Source organism: Somniosus microcephalus, chromosome 16 (genome assembly GCF_052327205.1).
Source record: "Somniosus microcephalus isolate GS21.2 chromosome 16, FLI_Smic_1.0, whole genome shotgun sequence".
In the NCBI taxonomy this organism is placed as follows: domain Eukaryota; kingdom Metazoa; phylum Chordata; class Chondrichthyes; order Squaliformes; family Somniosidae; genus Somniosus; species Somniosus microcephalus.
The window spans coordinates 82413778-82431147 of record NC_141002.1 but is presented as its reverse complement, the minus strand read 5'-3'; the positions used below and the strand labels follow the sequence as shown (position 1 = coordinate 82431147).

Below are 17370 nucleotides of genomic sequence, written 5' to 3'. Positions count from 1 at the left end.
AATCTACAACAAAGATGTCGGGACTCCTGAACCACCGCGGCTGTAGGCAGAAACAAAGGTAAGTGAACATTTTATAACACTTTACACTCACCTCACATACTTGCCACTCCACACTTGCACCCATCACTCACCTCTACGTTGCACTTTCAGACCCCTCCGACCCCCGCAGACCACCTACTCGACTCCTCCACCCCGGCGATGTTCTCCGAGGTCGGGAAGCCTGCACTTGAAAAGGTAAAATGGGACTATACCTTTTTTCTTCCTGTTAACTACCTGTTAACAGGCAGTTAAAAGGATTTAACCCCTTTCCCGCCTCGAGGAGACGGGACCCGGGGCAGGACGGCTTCCCGCCTCCTGGCAAAAGGGCACGGAGGCGGGATGGGGGCGGGTTTGCCATTCGCCCCCACTTTCTGCAATTTTACTGGCAGTCCCACCTCCTCGGGGCTGACAAAATCCAGCCCCTGATCTTTGAAAACAAATGATGTTCAAATAGTTGCTGAAGTGAAAATATCTGAATTGCATTGCTGTGAAAGTGGTCTTATGTGATCTCGAAAAAAGCTGCGCAGGTGTTGCCTTACATGGCGTACCAGGATTGATCTCCATTTCCAGTAGATTGAACCAGTGAAGGGTGATGGGTACAATAACATTGGAGTAAGATGCGTTGCATTATTTTTGTTATGTTAACGGCACTTGTGTACTAGTTGTTAGTAGACTGAACATTTAGCACTAATTTAACAAAGATTTATATATTTGTATGACTTCAATTAGGGGTTATGAAAATGTTCACTAAGTTTTTATCTTTTTAGTGTAATTTCTTGATATCTCTCGTGTTCAGAAATTGTATACTTAATATTGATTTCTGTATCCAACCGAATAGAAGACTGCATTTTACTGATAAAATGTTACCGACTGTAAAGCATTTTTAATTTAATGGTTGTCTCTTGTTTTATAGTATGTCTGGATTTGGGATGAACAGGAATCAGGCTTTTGGGATTAACAATTCACTCTCAAGTAACATTTTCAATGGCACAGGTAAATCTCTTTTTTGGCTGAGTGCTATCATCGCTATTTCCTGTTTGGTTTGACCGACAAAATTCATCTATTAGCATTATGCCATATTTTAGACTTCCATGTATGCACAGGTTTAATTGAATTGCACCTTTTTAATTCCATGGCTCAGGACATAAATGACTATTTGTGGTGCTTATCAATAGGATATGTAGACGTTACGCCATTTCATGTCCTGAACTACCCATTGCAAACTTGTTCCAAAATTTCCTGGTAAAGTAATGTGAACACGCCGCTGTGAGCACAATGACGAATCATTCTTGGTTGCAGATATGTTTTTTGCCACTTATTTAGAAGTTGACAATAATTTAAGTTACCTAAAATGTCAAGATTAAACTAACTGCCGTGAAATGGATCCATGTATATCACGTGCGAAACTGCGGCAAAAAAGTACAATTTTGAGGTGGTTATGTCCCACGCCCCAAGGGCGTATGGTGGCATATTAATCCATCCCTGGCAGCTGCCTTAAATGGGCATTAAGCCCCTTGCATATGCTGGTGAGTGATCTAATGCCTGTTTAAGTACCCACTCTCCGAAATTGGTCAGCAACTGAGCAGAGCACGCACCGGGCGTGCTCCATTCAGTTTTTCTGGTTCTTTCTGCAGCTGAACCAACTGTCCTTCTGCCAACAGGAAGTTGCGTTTTTTCTTTTTAACTTACATTAATGTGGATTTTTTCCAGTGTTTGATGATTGCATACCACAATTAATGAGCTTTTATAATTAAGGACACTGGTTTATGGTGAAGGAATAAGTTAAATTCCATTTGCATTATGTGAATTTGTTGGATTTTTTGGGAGATTGGAATCCACAAATCTGTCCATTTCTCTCTGAAAACTGCAAGTCAGTGGCCTTGATAATTACTGTTCTATGAATCTTCACCGATAAACTGTCATTCTCTATTTGTGTTGCAGACATGTGACTGTATAAATCAGATCAGTTTTAATGTAGTTTTAAAATACGAATGGTGCAGTGATAGCAAAAAATTCTACATTGTATGTAGAGCATGTTGTATCCAGCTAAGTGTAAATAGGCATATTTAAAAACACTTTATAAAATCTTTTAGTTAACTTGTTTTAATATGAATGCTTTTAAGTCAACACTGTTGGTTCAATTTGTTTTGTGTTTTTAGATGGAAGTGAAAATGTTACAGGGTTAGACCTCTCAGAATTTCCAGTACTAGCAGATAGAACCAGAAGGGAAGGAAGTGGCAATCCTACTCCACTAATAAATCCATTGGCGGGAAGGACTCCTTATGGTAAGAAACCTTTCTTAACTCTGTTTTAGTTGTATTTTTTCCTGCTTTAAAGAGGGAGTCTTGCATATAATACCCCATTGAAAGTGAACTTTTGAACTACTGGTAAATGCACTTCATGGTGTCACACTGAGTTATACAAAGAAGAAATGTCCCAGATTCAGTCCCTGGTCTGTGATGAGTTGGTACATTTTGGATAGACAGGAAGCGGTGGTGGTACAATTATCCTCCATAAGCCAGGACTAAGAAAGGGAATCTTGGCAGGATTCTTGCTCCTGAGTGGTATCCAGCTGGAAATGCATCTATATGGATGTACTCTGAGGATTCCTATGGTTGAGTTGTGAACTGTGGTGCAATACTGATCCGTGTAGGTAGACCAAGAAGATTGATCCATGGTTGATGCTAAGTTGGTTGATTTCAACCAGCTAGTAGAGGAGGTACTAAAAGTGGCCTTGAGCTAGGGAGGGGAAAGCATAAGTTGAGGCTTTCACTCCTGATCATTGTCCAGTGTTTGCTGCTTGAAAGTGTGGACATAGTGTGAGCCAGAAAGGGATTCTGCCGTGATGCTTCTATAGTTAAATGAATCTACAGTAAGCATAAGCAAGCTCCACATGAAGAATGGCTCAGCAAGGTACCAGAAGGTTGCCAGTATCTATGGAATCGTACCTCTGCGGAGCCGTAGCCTTTGGGAGAAAAGAAGTAAGGGAAGAAAATTACTGTTAGTTCTTCCCTGACCAAGAACTTGGGCAGTGAAATTGCTCTCCAGCTGTTACCATTGGCACTATTGAACTAGCTGCTTTTGGACACCACTAAACAGTCCAGGGTCATTCATTTTCCTCCCCATCTATGGAAAAAATGCCTTGGCTCTGTTGCTCCTCAATTTGCAAAGCCAAAGTAAGGAACTTGAAACCTGGTGAATTACAGGTGCAGACCTGTGTCCTATTTGTTAGTTGGAGAAAAAAATATATTCTGGTGCCCCAAAGAATTATGATTTAACTTTACATTCTTTTTGTTTTTGTTCATTACCTAAATTCTGAATATTGTTTTAAAGATAAGTTTTGAAGAATTCATTGAGGAAACAATGCACTTGAAAATGAGGTGCCAATCTGGTGAAGCAACAGCACAGGATCACATGCATGCTAACAGCAAAAGCAGCATGCTATAGACAGAGCTAAGTGATCCTACAACCAACGGATCTCATCGAAACCTATAAAATTCTGTCAGGCCTGGACAGACTAGATGCAGGAAGGATGTTTCTGATGGCCGGGGAGTCCAGAACCAGGGGTCATAGTCTAAGGATAAGGGGTAAGCCATTTAGGACTGAAATGAGGAATTTCTTCACCCAGAGAGTGGTGAACCTGTGGAATTCTCTGCCACAGAGGGTGGTGGAGGCCAGTTCATTAAATATATTCAAGAAAGAGTTGGATATATTTCTTAAGGCTAAAGGGATCAAGAGATATGGGGAGAAGGCAGGGACAGGGTACTAAATTTGGATGATCAGCCATGATCTCATTGAATGGCGGAGCAGGCTCAAAGGGCCGAATGGCCTACTCCTGCTCCTATCTTCTATGTTTCTAGGTCAAAACTCTGCAGCTTTGCCAAACTTAAGTCGTGAATAGTGGTGAACAATTAAACAAATGGGAGGAGACTATGTGGATGGCAGAGCCCAGCATGTGAGTGCAAAAGACGAGGCTGAAGCATTTGCAACCATCTTCAGGCAGAAGTGCCGAGTGGATGATCCTTCTCCGCCTCCTCCTGAGGTCCCCACCATCACAGATGCCAGTCTTCAGCCAATCGATTCACTCCATGTGACATCAAGAAATGACAGAGTGCACTGGACACAGTAAAGGCTACAGACCCTGACAACCTTTCAGCTGTAGTGCTGAAGACCTTTGGTCCAGAACTAGCTGCACTCCTAGTTAAGCTGTTCCAGTACAGCTACAACACTGGCATTACCTGACAATGTGGAAAATTGCCTAGGTATGTCCTGTCCACAAAAAGCAGGACAAATCCAACTTGGTCAATTACCACCCTATGAGCCTACTCCCAATTGTAGCAAAGTAATGGAAGGAGTGGCAAATAGTGCTGTTAAGTGGCACTTGCTCACCAATAACCTGCTCACCGATGCTCAGTTTGGGTTTTGCCCGAACCACCCAGCCCCAGACCGCATTTCAGCCTGGGCTCAAACATGGAGGCAAGAGCTGAATTCCAGAGGTGAGAGTGACTGCCCTTAACATCAAAGTAGCATTCGGCCAAGTGTGGCACCAAAGGGGCCCCAGTAAAACTGAAAGTCAATAGGGATAAGAGGGACATCTCCAGTGGCTGGAGTTATACCTGGCACAAAGGATTGGTTGTAGTTGTTGGAGACCAGTCACCTCAGCTCCAGGACATCATTGCAGGAGTTCCTCTGGGCGGTGTCCTCGACCCAACTGTCTTCATCAATGACTTTCCCTCCATTATAAGGTCAGAAAGTGGGGCTGTTTGCTGATGTTTGCAGTGTTTGGCTCCATTCGCAATTCCCCAGATAATGAAGCCGTCCGTGCCCGCGTGCAGAAATGCCTCGACAACATCCAGGCTTGGTTTGATAAGTGACGAGTAATAATTCATGCCACCCAAGTGCCAGGCAATGACCATCTCCAACAAGAGTGAGTCTAACCACCTCCCCATGACATTCAATAGTATTGCTATTGCCAAGTCCCCCACTATCAACATCCTGGGGATCACCATTGTCCGCAAACTCAACTGGACCAGTTACCTAAATGCCATGGCTACTAGAGCAGGTCAGAGGCTAGATATTCTGCAAAGGCTCACCTCATGACTCCCCAAAGCTTCCACCACCTAGAAGGCACAAATCAGGAATATGATTAAATGCTCTCCACTAGACAAGGTAGGTGCAGCTGCAACAACACTCCAGAAGCTTGATGTCATTCGGGGCACATCAGTTCACTAGATTGGCACTTCATCCACTAACCCAAATATCCAATCACACCACCATCGGTGTACCGTGGGTGCAGTGTATACTATCTACAGGATGAACTGGAGCCACTCACTGAGGCTTCTTTGGCAGGACCTCCCAAATGTGAGACCTCCACCACCTAGAAGGACAAGGGCAGCAGGTGCATGGGAACACATCACTTCCCAAGTCGCACACATCTCGACTTAGACGTGTATCGCCACTGGATCAAAATGCTGGAACTCCCTACCTAACAGCATTGTGGGAGCGCCTTCACAACATGGACTGCAGCGATTCAAGAAGGCCCACCACCACCTTTTCTGAGCAAATAGGAATGGGTAATAAATGCCAGCCTTGCTAGTGAGGTCCACTTCCCAAGAATGAATAATAGTTTAAAAAAATTGTGGAGTTACTAAGCCCATATGTGTGATCTAACTGAACCCTACAGTACCTTGAAGTAACATGATTGCTGAAGCACCTTAGGTAGTGTTGCTTTTTGCTGATTATTTAGTTTGTTTACACTATCAGGCTCACAGTCATTTTGCCTCCATAATATCACTGGCATTCACTAGTCAAACAAAATTATTCAAATAATTTAAACTTGGTTAAAATTTAGATTTTTTTTGGTAGAGATGCTGATAACAAGACTCCCTGTTTAAAGAGTGCCATTAATGAAAATGTAACTGGTTTTATTTTTGAATATTTTAAGTATTAAGGATTTTAGGAGTAAAATTGCAACATAGAAATTGTTTATTTACTCCATCGTGAGCACATTGCTTTTCCAAAGAGGGAAAAATCATAGTGAATTGAGGAGACTTTTGAGGTGGTGGCACATGCTCTTCCCCAATCTATACTATGACAGTTATTTTGTTATCTTTTGTTACTACAGGTAGACTACCCTTTATCCGGACTTCCGAAAACCGAAACCCTCTAAAAACCGAAGGTTTTTTCGTTCAGCGTAAGTCGTGCGTACGACTTACGCTGAACGAAAAAACCTTCGGTTTTTAGAGGGTTCCGGTTGCGGAAGTTTGGATAAAGGGTAAGTCGTGCGCACGACCCCCCGCCGACCCCGACAACCGCCGACCCCGACAACCGCCGACCCCCCCGCGGACCCCGCCGGCCCCGACAACCGCCGACCCCGCCAGCGCCGACGACCCCGCCAGCCCCGACAACCGCCGGCCCCGACAACCGCCGACCCCGACAGCCGCCGACCCCCCCCGCCGGCCCCGACAACCGCCGACCCCGCCAGCCCCGACAACCGCCGACCCCCCCGCGGACCCCGCCAGCCCCGACAACCGCCGACCCCGCCAGCCCCGACAACCGCCGACCCCCCCGCGGACCCCGCCAGCCCCGACAACCGCCGACCCCCCCTCGCGTACCCCGCCGGCCCTGACCCCCGCCGACCCCGACTGACTTACGCTGAGCGTCAGCGTAAGTCGTGCGCACGACCCCCCGCCGACCCACCTTCCGAAATCCGAAATTCTCCTTTATCCGAAACTCGGCTGGTCCCGAGGTTTTCGGATAAAGGATAGTCTACCTGTACCACAGTTCCCTGACAAATTGTTTCTGATCCATATTAAGAGAAACAGATGACCCATTAAGGGACAGGTTTACACCATTCTCCTTGCAGATAGCAAAAACTGACTGATCAAGACAGCCATTGTTAAGGGTGATTCCCCTTTTAAAGGTGTATAACACTGATTGAAAGCGACTGAATTACTGGCCATGTTCTGTCAGTCACCATCTGAGACATGGCAAATTAATAGGAGAGGTGAATAATCTAGTGCTTCAAATCTAGGCGAGATGTGGATTTTATTTTTATTCCATAGTTGGGGAAAAAGCTGAATTTAAATCCATCCGTAGACTTAAGAAACACAATAAATTTCTTGAGAAAGAAACATTCAAAATGGCCATTCTGTCAGTCGTCCTATAGCATTATAAGCATTATTATGTCCAAGGGGCTGACGAGCATTCCTCATCTCCAGTATGTGTACTTTCATATTGCCACTTGGGAAGTGCTACTGGGGACTGGCTTTGGTTTTGTACTGGAGACAAATGGTATAATTACAGGGTATTACCTTTGCATTCTTCTTCCTGAGACCAGGGCTTTTACAAAGACCCCGCCAGCAATAACTTCACATATCTGGCTCCGGGGTTTACATATGTATCCTTTTCTACTCAATTGGCTCACCTGAGGTTGTTCAAAGTTAACCCATTAGAGTATCTGATAGCTCAAACATTCACTTACTTGGGAACTGGGGTAAGGCATAGTTGTATAGCTTTCAAGGTAACCATGCACATTGTAGTCAGGCTTCTATACAGAACAAGTAAGAATGAACTAGAAGATTGATTCCAGGCTCCTGCACTTTCAGCCTTGACTCCGTGGTAGTACTCTCGCTTCTCACTTAGACGGTTATGGAGACTTGAGCACCAAATCTAAGCTGACGCGTCATTGGCCCGGATTTTGCGGTGGGTAATGACTGGGAACTGTTGGCGTTCGCCATCATTACATTCTGAAACTGACTGCAACTTCAGAATTTAGCGCATGCGTATCTAAACGCGGAAATCCTGAAGTTGCAGTCAGTCATTCACTGCTCCAACACAGGCTGCGCTGTGGACCCCCCACCCCCGATAGCCAGAAATCAGTGGAACTGACACAAACTTGGGCTTTTCCATGCTAGTATTACTGTTAAATACCCCATTAAATGTTAAGCCTTGTTGGAATAGGTGTAACTGGGGGTTTACCAACCTATTGACTGCTAAACAAATGTTCTGGCCCTGAAAAACTAATTTTTATATTTGTAGGGTATCATTTCTCCATTATGATAAAAATTAAAATTTTTATCAAAGCTTTTAATGTTTTTTCATGATACTTCAGCTTCTATCTTATCCCCATGTGAAAGTCCAAATCTTTATTTTGCTCTCTAATGTTTTTTTTAAAAGTGCAGATAAAAGCTGCTTTTCATTCCCTGATTTGCTGTCTGAGAATTCTTCAATGTGATTGGCTGCTTAGACTGCTTGTTGACATCACTGCAGCTCTTCGCTGGGCATTCCCATTACACTGTGCTACAATCAGTTGCACATTGAGAAAGGCAAACTTGCAGCTTTCTTTGAGGTTTGCGGTGAGCACCTTAGTTTCGCCGCTGACGGCAAATTACAGGCCAATGTATTACTGAGGAGGTGCTGCATTGTCGGAGATGCTATCTTTCGGAAGATGTATTAAACTGCCCTCTCACATTGATGTAAAAGAGACCATGGCACAATTCAAAGAAGAGCAAGGGAGTTCTCCCTGTGTCCTGGCAACAGACTTCAAGGGTTAAATTACGAGGAGAGATTACACAAATTAGGGTTGTATTCCCTAAAATTTAGACGGTGAAGGGGTGATCTGATTGACGTTTTCAAGATATTAAGGGGAACAGATAGGGTAGATAGAGAGAAACTATTTCCGCTAGTTGGGGAGTCTAGGACAAGGGTACATATAAGTCTAAAACTTAGAGCCAGCCCTTCCAGGAGTGAAATTAGGAAACACTTCTACACACAAAGGGTGGCGGAAGTTTGGAATTCTCTTCCGCAAACGACAATTGTTAATTTTAAATCTGAGATTGCTAGATTTTTGTTAACCAAAGATATTAAGAGAGATGGGCCAAAGGCAGGTATATAGAGTTAGGTTGCAGATCAGCCATGATCTCGATGAATGGCGGAACAGGCTCGAGGTGCTAAATGGCCTACTCCTGTTTGTTTGTCCCTCAAACAATTTCTGTATAACAGATTAATTGGTCATTTATCTTGCTGCTGTTTGTGGGACCTCGTGCGCAGAATGGCTGCTGCATTTCCCTACATTACAACAGTGACTACGCTGCAAAAGTACTTAATTGGCTGTGAAGAGCTGTGAAACGTCCTGAGGTTGTGAAAGGCAGCTAATTAAATCCAAGTGCATTCTTTCTTCTTGAAAATCAGTTTCATACCTTTACACCATGTAACTCATTGCATTACAATTCTACCTAAGAATACTGAAATTTATCATTGTCATTATCTTTGTTGTATCTGAGATTGTCCATGTGACTTATGCACCTGAACCCTGGTGGCACAATTATCTCAAACACTTACATTTTCACGTGGCAGAAACCTCCCCCAATGGTGGAGCAGCAGACTGTCTAATGGTGGATGTGCCATTACATCTAATTTTTTCCCCAGTTTTGGTTTAGAATTATATATTAACTTCAATGGCACTTCCGCTTACCAGACAATAATTTTGTATTGCAAGTGATCTGTCAAAGCATATTTTCTAGCTCCAGTTCAAGGATCAGGCTATTTGGATAGCCAGTGCCACAGTAGACAAGTATAGCAACAAATAGAGAGACAGAAAACTTAAGTGTTCTGTGAAAAGATGAATCAGAGCTGCAAATCTAAAGCAAGAGATCAAGAACCACATTGTGCTGAGGTGTTCAGAAGCTAGTGAAGAAAACCAGATGGTGAGCCTGCTCAGCAGGAGTATTGTCATAACTCACAGATAACCACCACATAAAGTTGTGACCTTGGATTTTTAGCATTTATCAATTCTGTGCCAAATAAGAATGGGGGAGGTGAGGAATGGCTAGGATTTTTTTTTAATGATTTTTCTTTTCCCTAGCAAGAGAAACTTTCTGCCTTTCTTTCCACTCCCCACTCTCAACCACAATTGCACATGCATTTCTTCTCTCCTGCGACTACCCCTCCCCCCCCCCCCCCCCCCCCCCCCACTTCCTGACTCCAGCAAATTTCTGTCACATTCCCTGTTTACAAAAGGGGTGAATGTAGTCTAATTGTGCTTTAAAAAGTACTTCATAGGAACATTACGCTGCATGCAGGGTTAAGACATTTAAATTTTCTGTTTTAAGTTTTAGGTGTATTGTATTAAAACCATAGTTGTTGGTTTCAGGCAAGTAGCTACATAGTTGGGAACACTTTTCAAAAACATTGCCCATTAGTGTCTTGTGAGCCCCACCTCTCTGACAAGATAGGAGATCCCTCATTGGTCATTTGCTGATCTCCTGGTAACATTTTCAGGTAGCATTTTCAGTATTCAGACAACACTATGTGAACCTCCATTTTAACATAACGAGAAGGAAAGTCACACAGTTCACCCTCAAAAGTCTCTCTGAAGGACAAATGTCCCTGTGTTGTTTTGAGTTAAATACCCCTTTCATGTAGGGTGAACCTATGGTTGAAAAAGTTGACTATAGCCAAAGTTACCTTTTTAGCCTTTTGAAATGCTGTGCAATATTTTTACTTATAACTTACAACACAGCTAAGTGAGCACAACTTGGATGATTACAGTGGTGTCCATGTTAATAGTGAAGATGAAAATTCCAAGATTGCAATTAAAGCAGCTGTTTTATACACCGAATACTGGCATTTTGCCCATTAGTGTCTAAAACAAAGAATCTCGGCACTTTTGATTTGTGAAGCTATTGAATGTCGGATTAGACCAATAAAGTATTGCATACTTTGTAATGAACATTCTTTTGATCTCTGCGAAAATGTATTCCACAGGATATGTTGTTGAGCAGAAGATGAAGGATTCATACTCTGATCTCTTTACATGCTCCTTTTCCAATAAGAGTTGATGAGTAGTGATTCAGAATGGGACACTGGGTATAGTTTTTCCCACACCTTCTCCCAAGCCCATTACATTAGCCAGTTATGTTGCCTCATTGCCACCTCAAACCAAGCTCGGCTAAATTAGCATGGCCAAGGGGTTGGCCCTCAAACATTTCTGGTCTATGTAGCTCATTATCATATGATGTGGTGCATTTATTCATAGCCACAAATGAAGCCCTGCATACTGTATATGCATTATGATGACAGAAAGAAAAATATTTTAGTATGCAAAATCCATGTTTGTGCAACTTTCTACCAGTTATCTTCATTCTGTTTTTCGCCCTCAGGAGTTTTGCGATTTCATGTTTTTGACAAAAGAAATAGCTTTCAATTATGAAAGTGTCAAAACTAGATACAAGCTTTATTTGACAAAGCTGTTTAAATCATTAACTCTTGCAAATTAAGTTGTGCTAAATAATCCTTTTTTTTGTCATGTTGGTGTAGGGGTTACGGGGATCGGGTGGGATATGTGCCGGTGCAGGCTCGATGGGCCGAAATGGCCTCTATCTGCACTGTGAGGTTTCTGTGATTTCTGTGAAAACCGTACATTTTGATGCCTTTTTAAGGTCACAATAGCCAATCAGTTTTATCTTTCTGTGCGTGTAGCTTTTATTCATATAGATGCTACAGCATGATTTACTGCATAAGTACCACATTTAATTGCCTATTCTTAACTTTAACATAATTTGCAGAATTTATTTGAATGTCAATCAAATCAATGTCTTAGCTAAAGATTATACACACAGACCTAATGTGGCATTGTTTGTTCCCTGTTTTAAACTGGTAAAAGAAACTATACATAAGTACTGCCTATGCAATAATTAAGAATCTCCCTATGTAAATACTCATTGCAGAATAGCTCATTGGAACACCCTGATTTGTACTTTTCTTATACCTGTTGTTAAATAATCTCCTTTTTATGTTATCTATGTAAATCCTCACAATTATGTGATGCTAGTTTTTAGTTGTCACTGTTTCTGCCATTGAGATCACACTCTTGGCAAGATAAGTCATTGGCGCTCCAAGGGTTTAAAAATGAGTGAGAATGTAAATCATTGAGTTTGCAGATTTTTATTTGCCTGCCAGTTGAAAACCATTAGTGTATAATCAGTATACTTGTCAGGGCATATTTCAAATTCAAGTGTGTAGCAAAACATAATGGTGGTAATAGATGAGGAGCCGCTGGCTTGTATTCAGTTGATGACACAACCAGGTTTTATGGCACACTTTTGCTATCTGTCTTAAGGAATATTGCTCACTTTGGCTTATTTTTGAAAGTGAAAACTGTACCAGATGGAAACCTTTTGGTAAAGTCAATTTTTTGCTAGAGTCCTGGCAAATCAAATAACTAGGGCTGTAGAGAGGGCTTTAAACTAAATCGTGGGGGGGAGGATCCAGTTCAGCGGGAAAATAAAAAGTCAATGAGAAAGCAATAGAGCAGGCAAGAGATGGGGGAAATAATAACCAGAGTGTGACAGGAAGGGACAGAATGTTTAAAAATAAGAGTGTAACAGGAAAAAAAAGGGCAAAACAAAGAAAAATGGTAAAAAGACAAAGTTAAAAGCTCTATATCTGAATGCACGCAGCATTCGTAACAAGATAGATGAGTTGACGGCACAAATAGATACAAATGGGTATGATCTGATCGCCATTACAGAGACGTGGTTGCAAGGCGACCAGGGCTGGGAACTGAATATTCCAGGGTATTTGATAATTCGGAAGGATAGAAAGAAAGGAAAGGGAGGTGGGGTGGCTTTGTTGGTAAAAGATGGGATCAGTGCAGTGGTGAGAAGTGATATTGGCTCAGAAGATCAAGATGCAGAATCGGTTTGGGTGGAGATAAAAAATAATAGTGAAAAAGTCTCTGGTGGGCGTAGTCTACAGGCCCCCAAACAGCAGCAATGCTGTTGGACAGAGTATAAATCAACAAATAATGAAGGCCTGTAAAAAGGGTACGGTAATAATCATGGGTGATTTTAATCTCCATATTGATTGGACAAATCAAATTGGCCATGGTAGCCTTGAGGAGGAGTTCATCGAGTGAATCCGGGATGTTTTCCTAGAACAGTATGTAATGGAACCAACCAGGGAGCAGGCTATCTTGGATCGGGTACTTTGTAATGAGACAGAATTAATAAATGATCTCGTAGTAAAGGATCTTCTAGGAAAGAGTGATCATAGCATGGTTGAATTTCAAATTCAGTTGGAGAGTGAGAAAGTTGTATCCCAAACCAGTGTCCTAATCTTAAACAAAGGCAATTATAATGGCATGAGGGCAGAACTGGCTAAAGTGGACTGGAAAAACAAATTAAAGGGCAAGAAAGTTGAAATGCATTTAAGGAGATATTTCATAACTCTCAACAAAAATATATTCCAGTGAGAAAGAAAGATTTTAAGAGAAGGGAGCACCATCTGTGGCTAACTAAGGAAGTAAAGGATGGTATCAAATTGAAAGCGGAGGCATACAATGTTGCCAAGATTGTTGGGAGACCAGAGGATTGGGAAATTTTAAAAAACCAGCAAAGGATGACTAAAAAAATAATGGAGAGATGATGAATTATGAGAGTAATGGCAAGAAACATTAAAACAGATAGTAAGAGCTTCTACAGGTATATAAAAAGGAAGAGGGTAGCTAAAGTAAGCGTTGGTCCTTTAGAGGATGAGACTGGGGAATTAATAATGGGGAACGGGGAAATGGCAGAGACTCTGAACAAATATTTTGCATCTGTCTTCACGGTAGAAGACACTAACAACATCCCAATAATGGATAATCAAGGGGCCACGGGGAGTGGGGAACTAAAGACAATCACCATCACTAAGGAAATAGTACTCGGTAAAATAATGGGACTAAAAGACAAGTCCCCTGGACCAGATGGCCTGCATCTTAAAAGAAGTGGCTGCAGAGATAGTGGATGCATTGGTTGCAATATACCAAAATTCCCTGGACTCTGGAGAGGTCCCAGTGGATTGGAAAACCGCTAATGTAACACCCCTATTTAAGAAAGGAGGGAGACAGAAAGCAGGAAACTATAGACCAGTTAGCCTAACATCTGTCGTTGGGAAAATGCTGGAGTCCTTCGTTAAAGAAGCAGTAGCAGGGCATTTAGAAAAACACACTGCAGTCAAACAGAGTCAGCATGGTTTTAGGAAAGGGAAATCATGTTTAACAAATTTGCTGGAGTTCTTTGAGGATGTAACAAGCAGGGTGGACAAGGGTCAGCCAGTGGATGTGGTGTATTTGGATTTCCAGAAGGCATTTGATAAAGTGCCACATAAAAGGTTACTGCATAAGATAAGAGCTCACGGAGTTGGGCGTAATATGTTAGCATGGATAGAGAATTGGCTAACTAACAGAAAGCAGAGAGTCGGGATAAATGGGTCATTTTCTGGTTGGCAAACGGTAGCTAGTGGGGTGCCACAAGGATCGGTGCTGGGGCCCCAACTATTTACAATCTACATTAATGACTTGGATGAAGGGATCGAGTGTAATGTAGCCAAGTTTGCGGATGATACAAAGATGGGTGGGAAAGCAAGTTGTGCAGAGGACTCAAAGAATCTGCAAAGGGATATAGACAGGCTAGGTGAGTGGGCAGACATTTGGCAGATGGAGTATAATGTGGGAAAGTGCGAGGTTATCCACTTTGGCAGGAAAAATAAAAAAGCAAACAATTATTTAAATGGGGTTAGATTACAAAATGCTACAGTTCAGAGGGACCTGGGCATCCTTGTGCATGAAACACAAAGTTAGCATGCAGGTACAACAAGTAATCAAAAAGGCAAATGGAATGTTGGCCTTTATTTCAAGGGGGTTGGAGTATAAAAGCAGGGAAGTCCTGCTACAACTGTACAAGGTATTGGTGAGATCACACCTTGAGTACTGCGTACAGTTTTGGTCTCCTTATTTAAGGAAGGATATACTTGCATTGGAGGCAGTTCAGAGACGATTCACTAGGTTAATTCCAGAGATGAGGGGTTTGATTTATGAGGAAAGGTTGAGCAGGCTGGGCCTATACTCATTGGAATTTAGAAGAATGAGGGGTGATCTTATCGAAACATATACAGGAAACTTTGTGCTATCCCGCACCGACGGGACCGAGCTGTTGCTGTCCCATCAAAACTGCCGGACAAACCAGCGCTAATGTTGAAACATACGGAGATTTTGAGCTCCGTATCTGGCAACAAACCCTGTTGCTTAGCAACAGCTTCTAAACAGTCGGCCGTACCTTGCAAGCGTCTCTGTAGCTTAGCAACAGCTTCAGTGAGACCTTGCAGAGCCTGACTGGTGGAAAAAAAAGCAACGAAAAGAAAAAAAACCTAACTAAACGGCTCCTGATTTTTGCCAGTGGATCGAGCATTCCGGACAGTTAACCTCCGGATAAACCAAAGTTTCCTGTAAGATACTGAGGGGGCTCGACAGGGTAGATGCAGAGAGGATGTTTCCCCTCGTGCGGAAATCTAGAACTCGGGGGCACAGTCTCAGAATAAAGTGTTGCCCTTTTAGAACTAAGATGAGGAGGAACTTCTTCTCTGAGGGTTGTAAATTTGTGGAATTCTCTGCCTCAGAGTGCTGTGGAGGCTGGGTCATTAAATACATTTAAGGTGGAGATAGACAAATTTTTGCAAGATAAGGGAGTGAAGGGTTATGGGGAGCGGGCAGGGAAGTGGCTTCGAGCCCTAGATCAGCCATGATCTTATTGAATGGCGGAGCCGGCTCGAGGGTCCAAGTGGCCTATTTCTTATGTTTGCTGGGAAAGTAATTTTTTCCCTAGAGATGTGTCAAGGCTTTGAGGATTATACTTCCATTTTATTTCACAATTAACCTAATAAACATCCTTGAAAGAGTTCTCATAATATGTACGTATATGTGTTTGTGTCGCAAATTTAGTTAGTCTATCATTTGAGCATGAGACAATTTTTTTTCCAGATAAGATTTTAAAACATTTTTGAGCCATTTTGATATACAAGATATCTGATGTAAATCAATTGACAAAGCTCTACACTTTTCTGGCAACGATGGCCTTTGTTATGTGGGGAGACTGGAGAAGAGCTGAGAAGGTTATGGGGATATTTAATAGAAGTGTTCAAAATTATGAAGCGTTTTGACAGAGTAGGTGGGGAGAAACTGTCTCCAGTGGCAGGCGGGTCAGTAACCAGAGGACACAAATTTAAGATAATTGGCAAAAGAACCAAGGGGGCTATAAGGAGAATGTTTTTAAACAGTGAGTTGTTGTGATCTGGAATGCAGTGCCTGAAAGGGTAGTGGAAGCAGATTCAGTAGTAACTTTCAAAAGGGAATTGGATATATACTTGAAGGCGAGAAAATTGCAGGGCTATGAGGAAAGGGCAGGAGAGTGGGACTAACTGCATAGCGTAAGGGTGTAAGGGTGACCCCGAGCTTCCGGTCGCCTGTCATTTTAATTCACCGCTCCATTCCCACTCGGACCTCACCGTCCTTGGCCTCTTGTATTGTTCCACGGAAGCTCAACGTAAACTCGAGGAACAGCACCTCATCTTCCGATTAGGCAGTCTGCAGCCTTCCGGACTCAATATCGAGTTCAACAATTTCAGATCATAAGCTCGGCCCCCATTTCATTTTCTCTTGTAATTGTTCCACTCCTTTCCCCCCCCCCTTTCCTTTTGTTTCTCTCTCACACCTGGCAGCTATCTTTTGCCCTGCCAGTACACTTTACACCTAATCCCAGCCTATTACTATCTCGTCTAGCTTCTAATCTCTTTTACTTCTTTTGTTTCTTTTATTCTTTTGTCCGATCGCAGCTCTGCCTCCGATCTAGTTTCTTTTCTTTCCAGTTTTGAAGAAGGGTCCAACCCGAAACGTCAACTCAAATTTCTCTCCACGGATGTTGCCTGACCTGCTGAGTTTTTCCAGCATTTTCTGTTGTTATTTCTAACTGCATAGCTCTTGGGTCCGAATGGCCTCCTTATGTGCTGTAAGATTCTATGAATCTAGTACAGTAGACAGTTGCTGTAGAACAGGGTGTTGTTTCACACACCTGCCCTTGTTCTTCTGTTAGAAGCCAGTTTTACTTGTTGTGAATTCTTGTCTGATTATAGCCTTCAAATTACTATAGCACAGCAGACATCACTACACCACAGACACATTACTGAGGGAGTGCTGCACTAGTCGAAGATGCAGTCTTTCGGATGAGGTGTTAATCCGAGGCCCTGTCTGCTCTCTCAGGTGGAGGTAAAAGATCCTATGGCACTATTTCAAAGAAGAGCAGGGGAACTATCCCCGGTGTCCTGGCCAATATTTATCCCTCAATCAACATAACAAAAAAACTGATTATCTGGTCATTATCACATTGCTGTTTGTGGGAGCTTGCTGTGGGCAAATTGGCTGCCATGTTTCCTACATTACAACAATGACTACACTTCAAAAAGTACTTAATTGGCTGTAAAGCGCTTTGGAGCGCCTGGTGGTCATGAAAGGCACTA

General features: G+C 42.6%; 1 protein-coding gene across 9 annotated transcripts in view; it reads left to right on the top strand.

Annotated features, from left to right (window-relative positions):
• The window catches only part of cnot2 (CCR4-NOT transcription complex, subunit 2), a 143595-nt gene that overhangs the window by 92269 nt on the left and 33956 nt on the right, over window positions 1–17370 (top strand). For all 9 annotated transcript variants that reach the window (XM_086009347.1, XM_086009346.1, XM_086009344.1 and 6 more), the window contains 2 exons: window positions 953–1032; window positions 2199–2324. In XM_086009347.1, the coding sequence (XP_085865473.1) occupies window positions 953–1032; window positions 2199–2324 (206 nt within the window). The remainder of the gene's footprint in view (window positions 1–952; window positions 1033–2198; window positions 2325–17370) is intronic.